A 10,468-nucleotide genomic window follows, 5' to 3' on the forward strand; every position below is an offset into this window, starting at 1 on the left:
ACAATGGGTTATGAAGAATGTTTTTGTTGTGAAAAGCAAAAGGTGTTGCGATGAATATCGTGCAATGCACACAAATGTCTGTCACGAATTTCGAATCAGTAACTTGTCTATTTCAAAATAAGCTGTGATAGTTTGTTGATCTGTCTGATCAGAGTGGTAATAATGTCTATCGTTGTGTACAGGCTATGATTGGCTATGACACAGTGACAGCTCCAATCTGTGGTTATTATTGGGTAACTGTTCACATTCGATGCGTGGAAGACAGTATGTGGTTGAGGTGTTGCATGCACAGTGGTACACACACATCCGGTGTCATATCCGGTGTCAGACAGTGAATCCCTCAGGGATATTTGGGTTGGGAATGACTTCTCTAATGAGACAATTCATCAACTAGGGAACATTTACTCTGCAAAGAAAACCTTTAGAGTAAAAGTAACTGCCAGACTCCTATGATCATAAATCAAATCAAATGGTATTTGTCTCATACACATGGTTAGCAGATGTTAATGTAGTGTAGCGAAATGCTTGTGCTACTAGTTCCGACACACAAAAAGCGCTTGTAACTGGCATCTCTTTTTATCCAGCAAATGTCCCCATACCAATCATTCCATCAGCGCGGCAGGAGTGGTCTTGGGCAACAGCCACAGCCGTGTGTTATAAAGAGCCCGGTCTCGTTTAACCTGTCCTGTCCTACGGTTATGGTTATATGTGTGTGCGCGGGTCTTGACAGGCAACACACACACACACACGATACTAGAGATCACTTTCGTCTGATTGGCTGTCTCTCTACAAAGGGAGCCGCTAGTCTTCTGCCCACCCACTGTTTATAGCTCTACTCGGTCAGAATTTCCTTCCTTCCACTGAAAGTAGGCTATTCATCCAGAGCACCAGGTCTCACCATGGCAGCTAATGATTACCGAGGCTACCTGAGGAATCACTCCGACACCGAGAGCGCTCAGCCCCGCTACCACCCGTCCCATGGCTCGGAACCCACCTATAGACCGCTTATATTCGGAACTCTTGCTATTATGGGATTTCTGCAGATTGCATCGAGTGTGGCGATCTTGTTACACTTGACAGGTTATCTTCAAGAGGTAAGACACTTTAAGGTGCACAACGGTTGATAATAGAACTAGGCCTATGCGACACACATGCGAGTTGCGACACTAGTGCCCGTCATTTTAACGTGGAGCTGCGGGTTGCTTGCTTGCAGTTCGATTTTAAACAAGCAACCTAACAATAGCCTAAACAATATGAATATGCAACATTGTCGTTTATTAAATAGTTCTCAGTTCCGCATTGCTTTCCTGGAATAGGCTACAAAGACATTTTGCAGTTTGAAGAGCACAGGTTTGAACCTAGCAGGTTTGCGCATACAGTTCCGGCTCGCCACTTGTTGAGAAACTTGCGGCTGATGAGCGTGAACACTTTCTTAGAACAATCTGTGCCCTGGGCTGCAAGTGACCGTAGTTCTGTGAACTTGTCTCCGACAGTAAAACAAGCTGTCAGCGCTCTGTGTTTTACATAGCCTATCTATCATCTCTCTCTACTGATGAGATTTCCCGCCCAGATTATAGGGAGTTTAAAGTTATTTCGGCAATACAGTATTTTCCATTTGTTATAGACCTTATCAAATCAATCTCCCGTTTTCACAACAATACATCTCAACAGCGAATGTCAGGCAGATGGGGGTAAACATACTGTAAAGCTGTCATTCAAGCAATCTTATTTGTAAATTACAGCTGTTTTTACTTATTGCAGGCCGTTTTGGGGGTGTTTACTCTGTTATTTAGAGATTTTCAGAGGTATCCGTTGAATACTGAGAATAAACAGATGTTTCTTAAAGTTTATTATGTAGTTTGGGGAGGTGGGCTGCAACAGTTTATAGCCAGGAGGTTTCAGAAACCCACCAATCATCTCTCCTAAAGATTTTTAGCTGTTCTGAAATTCAAAACAAAATTCAAAAATCCTTTATTGGCTAAATAAAATAGTAAATTTGTATTGCCAAAGCAACAATATACAAAATAAACATGTATCAGTTCTCTTATCTCCAGGTCTTCGCCAGGCAAGCTATTAGCCCTCAGCATACAGACAGACAGAATAACTCCAGTGATATTGAGTGCCAGTCAGGTGGCTAACCTGTCAGCTACCCCTATCACCCTGCACAATCAGCGTAGTATAAGACAGCATTAACATTCTTTCTGGGTTGTTATTATTTCTGTATGGTGGTTTGTGGAGTTGAATAGTTTCATGTTTCAACAAGCCAAACAAGAAAACATTTTAGTTCCATCACGATACTCCATCAGTCTTCACACACAGACCTAACTAAGTCCATCCAGCATCCGGTGTGTGTTTGGAGAGAGAAAGAGAGAGCGAGCGTGCTGCAGAATAATGTCAATGTTTGTTTGACCCATCTTTTGCCATAAACAAAAGTGTTGTGGTGTGTGCTGGTAGCTTGTTAACTCCTGGAGACAAGTCAGAGTAGGAAGAGGGAGAGTATCTTAGAGCTGTATTTGGCACGAGGACCAGGTTGTGTTAGGAAATGGATGCAGAGAGAATCTCTGCTGTGAGCCATCAATCTTCCTATTTAAAGTCTCCCATTCAGACTGTCCTGGTCCTGCAGTGAGAAAGCGTCTGATTGGGCTGAATTAGCTTTCCACTCAGCGAAGAGAAAGAAAAAAGAGAGACACTGAGCCGTTCTCTGAATAAACGGTCCTCCTGATGACAGGGTAGCACTTTAAGGTGACTCATGACGTAGGAGAGCCGAGCTGTTGGTACTACACCAGTCTCCCTGTCTGAACACCTGTAGGAGTTACTGTATCTGATGAGGGAGCAGGAGGCAGCACAGCACCGTACCCCAGGAGGAATGTGCTGCTGTAGGCTGTTTCTAAACACCCAGGGTCTGAGAGACCAGGATGTACAGGACATCTGGTTCTAGATAGGGTTATAGGGATGGGAATCAGTATTGTAGGTAATGGTTGAAGAGGTCTGGTGATGACCAGTACATAGAAATGGCACCTGAAACCCAGGGATACAGTGCCTCACCAGACTATATGTCTATGCTAGAAAGCTCAATAAATTGCAGGGATGGAAGTTGTGGTTATAAAGTTCAGTTCTTACAATATGTCCTCTTTAACTATTTGATCAATTAATGTCATTAATGGTTGGCCAGGGAGTCAATTCACATGGTCTTCCAAGTTTCAGTCAATGAATTGTGACACCTTTGGGGCTACCTGTCAACAATGTGTGTCTGTTTTACTCTGATAGATTAGGGGGATTGTTAAGTAATATTCATCTTCTTAACGCCAGTGTTTGTTTCTGTTTCCAGGTAGACATCTCCTCTGCCCCACAGCAGCCAATAGAGGTGAGTTTACTCCTGTCTGATCATAATAACCAGCCCTCTCATTGGTCCAAAGAGGGGTTTTACTGTATGTTGTTCTGTACTTCCTGGTAAGGTAAAATTAATACGCATATGTTTGTCATTAAAGCTCAGGAGATTGTCAGATGACACTTTATATTATAATCTTATCAGATGGTATTTATCTGGTAATGTAATTAAAAAGGTAATCCCAGATAAATAGGCTAATTACTGTGAAAGAGGATATATATATATATGGGGGGGCAAGTTATATATACACTATATATGAAAGAGTATGTGGACACCCCTTCAAATTAGTGGATTCGGCTATTTCAGCCACACCCGTTGCTGACAGGTGCACATCCATGCAATCTCCATAGACAATCATTGGCACTAAAATGGCCTTAATGAAGAGCTATGTGACCTTCAACGTGGCCCCGTCATAGGATGCCACCTTTCCAACAAGTCTGTTCGTCAGATTTCTGCCCCTCTTGAGCTGACCCGGTCAACTGTAAGTGCTGTTACTGTGAAGTGGAAACATCTTGGAGCCACAACGGCCACACAAGCTCACAGAACGGAACCACTGATCGTCTGTCCACGAGCCTAAAATCACCAGGCGCAAAGCCAAGCGTCTGCTGGAGTGGTGTAAAGCTCGCCGCCAATGGACTCTGGAGCAGTTCTCTGGAGTGATGAATCATGCTTCACCATCTGGCAGTCTGACGGATGAATATGGGTTTATGGCCCCAATGCATAGTGCCAACTGTAAAGTTTGGTGGAGGAGGAATAATGGTCTGGGGCTGTTTTTCATGGTTTGTCCTAGGTCCCTTAGTTCCAGTGAAGGGAAATCTTAATGCTACAGCATACAATGACATTCTATACGATTCTATGCTTTCAACTTTCTGGCAACACTTTGGGGAAGGCCCTTTCCTGTTTCAGCATGACAATGCCCCCATGCACAAAGTGAGGTCCATACAGAAATGGTTTGTCCAGATCGGTGTGGAAGCACTTGACTGGCCTGCATAGAGCCCTGACCTCAACTCCATCGAACACCTTTGGAATGAATTGGAACGCAGACTGCGAGCCAGGCCAACATCAGTGCCTGACCTCACTAAAGCTCTTGTCCCTCAGCAATGTTCCGACATCTAGTGGAAAGCCTTCCAAGAAGAGTGGAGGCTGTTGTAGTAGCGAAGGGGGGGTGTTCAACGAGCAGATGTCCACATACTTCTGGTCATGTAGTGTATATTATTTTTTTGGGTGGACATAAAACTGTCAAAGCACCAGCAAAATCAGCTCCAAGGGATTTTAATTTTGGAAATTTGCTACAAAGTATTCTCACGCATAATAAAATAGATATACGGTATGTGATTGTATACACATGTAAGCAAGGTTTGAAATGATTATGTTTTAATCATGAATGAAGTTTGGAGTTCTTGCGGTCAATTTGCAGTCTACAAATTATTTGTATATTATGTTCCGGGCCCCTGACCATCCACCCAAGAAAATAAAAAAATAAAAACAAATGTGTCTTGCTGTTGAATCTAGTTGATGATCCCTGATCTACAGGATATACATTCCAAAGCTCTGTTTCCTTTTTGGCCTCATTCATTGATTCTCTGACACGAAACAGCCTGGTCCTGTGTGTGAGTTAGCCTATGGCAGTCCTGTTTGGTCAAAGCAGAATATCAGTAGAAGCGAGGGGAAGCTACTGGGTAACCACCTTGGTGTGTATGTTCAGCCATTGGATTTCACCAAGGGGGGAAGTGTTCCAACACATTACACCTTGTAGGTTGAGTAAAGGCATTCCAACAATGTTTTGATGCAAGGCATTTCTTCCTCCTATAAATTGCAACCAGGAAGTAGCAGTATTATCAGCATGGGGTGGTGTACAATTTAGTATTTAAAACTTTAAAAACAAACTTCTATATTAAAACAAAGACAAGGTAACCCGTTCTCAAATTTGTGCTTAGTCGTGCTGTTCCCATGCTTTTGTTTTTAAAGTGAGGAGCAGAAAGCTTGTTGTGCATACCCAGCAGCTTTACACCCTAAGCCAAATCCAGCTTCAAACCCTAACCCCAATGTGGTCTGGAGTCTGTAGAGAGGTCAAGCCAGTCATCACCCTAATAAGATGAGGATTGGGGGGGGGGGGGGGGGGGGTCTAGAGTTAGGTTGGCCTGTAATTTACTGTACTGTAGTGGGGCACCAATCAGATGATATCATGGTTTGGCAGAGGCAGTTGCCTAGTCTATTTGTCTCGAGTGAACCTTTGCTCATCAGTAACAGTGGTATATAGCGCTGGAATGCACCATTGTTGAGGTCAGACAGGAGTTTCTGTAATTCCTTCTTGGAATGTTCTGCCATCTCTTGCACAGGTTTCCACCAGGAACAGCCAAATCTTTCCAGGAAGTAAAACAAAGTTAGCAGCTCTACTATGTTTTGCTTTGCTCTTATTGCCCCAAAAGAGTGCTTAGACAAACCACCCACTCTGCTCTGTCCTGCCTTGGACTAAGGAGGCCTTTGTGTTGTCAGAGTGACATCTCGGACAGGGATGGTTCCCGTGCTGTAGTCTCAACCCTGGTCCCGCCTCCAGAGTGAACCCTGCTCTAGGCTTTATGAGGTGTGAGGCTGACAGGTCCATTTGGCTCCTACTGTGTTATCATACAGTCTCTGTGTGTGTATGTGTTCCTGTGTGTGTGTGTGGTGACAGTCTTCCCTGGGACCAGTGTTAATTTGCTGATAAATTAATGGGGGTTTTAAAGAACAGGCCTTACTAAGAGCTGTCAAGTCTCATGTTTGCTTTTGTTAAGTGCCCTTTGATTTGAGCCAGGATCCAGCCAGGCTGGGCCTACAGTGGGAGCTGTGGTCAGCCTGATGGCCGGAGGGTCAGAGAGCACAGGATACTCAGAGCACAATGGGTTGGAATGGATGACTCATGGCTGTTGTCTATTGTACAGTGTTGCACACTATTGTGCAGTGCTGGGCTGTAGTCTTCTATTGCACTGTGGACTGAACTGTGTGAAAGGTGATACAATAGAGTAAAACTGTATAGTACAACACAGGAGTAGATAACTATAGTCCTGGATGGCCACACACAGTGTACTGGTTTTGACCCGTCGCCTCTAAATCGGGGACTGATTCAGACCTGGGACACCAGGTGAAGGGAATCTTTGTTTCATTTATTGGCCAGAAACAGCCGTAGGCCTGGGTCTGAATACACTGCAGTAGTAAGTTTTATATAGTAGACCAGTAACCATCCCAGCTCTGTGTCTATCCAGCTAACGTAATCCTCTATTCCTGGGAAGGAGGTATTGTGGTTGAGTGTCTCACCACAAATCAAGGCCAAATGCCACCGTGTTGGGCCAGGGGCAGTTAGACTGTTATTTCTCCGGAGCCTTGGCCAGACTTGTTTACCCTGTCTAATTCTAAACCACCTTTCTGTAAACATGTTTAAACGCAAAATGGTTTTTAGAAGAGCGACAGTACTAATCTTGGACTCAATGTCTACAGGTCTGTCTGCTCCTGTTGTTTTCTGAGTAAATATGCAAGATTTAATATTAGTATCATGCAGGTGCAATAATGGTGCTGCAAACCACAGTGATGATAATTTCAGGGCAAGTGTCTGTTTTATATGTAATGTTCCGTGCCATCTCTATTCAGAGGTATTGTGTGTGGTTTTCAGGTAACTTAAGAACAATCTTCCATTTCAACATTGGCTGGGGGTGGAGGGGAGATGACATACCAGGGCTGATCAAAATGTAGGAAATGACTAAACAAGTTGAAACATCTACAGGATTGTCTCTGTTCTGGAAGTAAAGTGTCTCTAGCAGACGGTAGGTCTTCACACGGAACCCAGCCTGGGGAACTGTCGGATTGTTTACCTGCATAGAGACTGTTCTGTTTGTCTATGTGCTGCGTCTTGTCTCCAGTCTGTGTACTATAGCTCAGACTGGTGGTACGCATGTCATCGCACCACTCCAGGGTTGAATCTAATCAAGTTAGAAGTGGTGCCAGAACTGTGAAAGGAACATCCATCTGAAAGGTGACATTAACCAGCTCCCCTAGGGTTACAGAACCACACCACAATTACTGGTGCTGCTCACAACTCAGCGCTCCAAGCTTAGAGGTTCACTTGGCAGAACTACTGGGAGAAGTGTGTGGGAAACACAGGCAAGCACACACAAATTAAAATAGACAATGAAATAAGCATTGGTTGAAACATGTGGCAACTGTTTAGAAAGCATTATGATTGGGCTAAAGATAAATCACTTCTAGATAGTGAGTTGCAGCTGGACGGTCACTCACTCTGTCTGATTTGAAGGGAAGAATTTGTCAAACTACTGTACAAGCTACACTACAAAATTACCCTGTGGTATCCATCCCTCCTCTCAGTAACTACTTTTTTTAAACTGTTGATGCTGGAGTTCCCAGGCCTTTACAGTTCCACCCTGCTTGGACATGTAACGTTCTGTTGAGGACCATTTCCTTTCCATTTCCACAGGAAGTGCAGACAGAACCGATCATTGCTGATGCCCTGAGGGACCCGAGAAAAGGCAGACAACGCTGCAAAAACCAGGGGAGGGAGGGGCTTCCATCAGCTCATCTACCAATCAAAGTGACCATCGACTACGTGAAGAGTAAGCTCATAGAAGTAGCCAACAGTAAGCCACAGTTTATAGATTAGAACTAGTCTACTGCAACCAATATTCATATACAATACAATGGTAAAACTATGTGACAAATGGATTTATTTGCTGATTAGTTGATCAACTGATTGACTTGCTGATGTATTATTGTCCCAGAGGGGGAGCTGAGAGCAGCTATGATCCATTGGGACGAGGCGCAGGGCCACCTGAAGAAGATGCGTTACCATGACGGCCGTCTCCTGGTGGACGAGTCAGGCCTCTACTACGTCTACGCCAAGACCTGTTTCCGCTACTACGACCTGGAACCTGAGCTGGAGCCAGCGACGCCCCTGGACACGCCCTCGCCACACCCCAGACCGTGGACGTAAACAACGCCCAGCTCATCCAGTACATCTCCCAGGAGAAACACACGTCCTCGCCCAGCAAGTCTGTGGTGCTGATGAAGACAGGCAGCACCATGCGCTGGAATAACTCTCAGTATAACATGTACTGTGCCCAGCAGGGCAGGGGGGTGATGCTACAGCAAGGGGACGGACTGTTTGTTAACGTGTCCAACGCCTGGATGCTGGACCCTGAACCGGAGGGGACGTACTTTGGGGCGATCAAGATGGGGGACTGAACCCACATACAGAGAAGGAGGATGTGCTACTGGACGTTCTGCAGGCGTAACTGCCAAACAACCACAGAGAGACAGAGCACTTACTGCATGTGAGATTACTGAATTTGTAATTGATTTGTTTTTGTATTGAAAAGGTATGGGCTATGTTGCTCTTCACCAGATAGCCTTCTTACCCGATAGAGAATAATGATAGGCAGTTATTTAGATGAGGTGTTATGGATACCTCTGGTCACTCACTAGGCCTCAACAAACCACAATACGCCGTGCACACATACTTTAGACAAGACAACCATTTTCCTTGTGGTCCAAAACGACACTGGATGCTTTTTAGAACGGTAACATTTTATACAGCTGATAGTTATCAACCACTTAACATGGTTGATATTTGTAATTCCAGGGAGCGCTTTTGAAAATGTTTGTACAATGTTTTTTTTTCAAGCATAGTGGTATGAATCCTATTGAAAATGTTTGTTTATCAGCTAACGACACAGTCATTCCTCATCCCTAGCCTGGCCCCTCATAGTTTACTAAACATTGTCATCGTCTTGAACAGAAGCACAGCTGGGGTACTTTGTTTCTAACGGAGTAGAGTTTTCACCAATCATGCTCCTCTGTCTCTCTTGGGAAAGGATGAAGTAGAGGTTAGAGGGTGAATAGGATGTGATTCAGTAGTGAACACGGTACCACTGTCCGTTCAGGCAACATTTAACATTACATAATGTGCTGTGGAAGAACAGTGATATAAAACTGTTAATTTTTGTTTTCCAAGAAAATAGTGAAAATGGAGTACAGAAGTGGTAGCTAATGGCTCCATCACTACATTGACTTCGTTTATCCAGGAGAGACTTGGTGTCATCCCTCATCCCAGTAACTGAACATAGTTGTGGTTTGGATCAAATGTTTGTTTTCTTATTTTGATTTGTTTTTTCCCCAAACTATAGTATTGAACTCTCCTTGCCCTGTCTTTGGTAGTTTATACGAGTAATGATAATCACAAACAACTGATGTAATGACGCAAACTGAAGATAGCTGGCCTGTCTTTACCGTAGGGGACGAGAGCAAAGATTCTTGTCTTTATGAAACTAGCGGATCCAGATTGACTTTGGTCCACCTTTAATTTATAGTTTCTTTTTTCATTTTACTCTTCGAGAAGGTAAATGGGAATATGCACTAAATGTATTTATTTGACATGAAAATGCAGATGTACCATTGGTTAAATGATCTGTCTGCTGTAAAAGCATGTATATTTGATGTCTGTATTACAGTAGGCAGTACTTAGTTTATCAGTAGATGCGCTTTTTTTGTTCAAACACAGGGGCTCAATGTTGAAATCTGTATTTATGTCTTTTTTATTTAGACAATTCTGTGTGCACTTGCCTAGCCGAAGCAGAATATACTGTCCATCATAAGGTTGTAGCAAACTTTTAAATCTTCATCTTGTTAAAAAAATATAAAAAAATGTTTATTTATGTCAGTTTAACTAATAAAATCATTACTTTTCTATATAGGTTTGATGTTTGTTCAATTATTTTATCATCAAATCAAAATCTATTTGTCACATTCGCCAAACGCAAAAGGCATAGACCTTACCGTGAAATGCTTACTTACAACAATGCAGAGTTTAAAAAAGAAAAATGTGCTAAATAAACTAAAAGGAGAAACAGTAACACAAAATGACAATTACAAGACTATATACAAGGGGTACCAGTACCGAGTCAACGTGCTGGGGCACAGGGCAGTCGAGGTAATATGTACATGTAGGTAGGGGTAAAGTGACTGCATAGATAAGAGTAGCAGCAGCGTATGGGAAGAGTGAAGGAATGTGAATGTGTGGCATCAATATTTAATTTA

At 43.3% G+C, this 10,468-nt stretch overlaps 1 protein-coding gene across 1 annotated transcript; it reads left to right on the forward strand.

Annotated features, from left to right (window-relative positions):
• The first annotated feature begins 793 nt into the window (after positions 1-793).
• On the forward strand, positions 794-10,120 carry tnfsf11 (TNF superfamily member 11). The gene is given in 5 exon segments (XM_046363439.1): positions 794-1,094; positions 3,329-3,364; positions 7,854-8,013; positions 8,155-8,307; positions 8,310-10,120. Coding segments are annotated over 5 exon segments (852 nt in total). The 5' UTR covers positions 794-899; the 3' UTR covers positions 8,618-10,120.
• The last annotated feature ends 348 nt before the right edge of the window (positions 10,121-10,468 follow it).

The sequence above is a fragment of the Oncorhynchus gorbuscha genome, linkage group LG09, assembly GCF_021184085.1.
Source record: "Oncorhynchus gorbuscha isolate QuinsamMale2020 ecotype Even-year linkage group LG09, OgorEven_v1.0, whole genome shotgun sequence".
Lineage (NCBI taxonomy): Eukaryota > Metazoa > Chordata > Actinopteri > Salmoniformes > Salmonidae > Oncorhynchus > Oncorhynchus gorbuscha.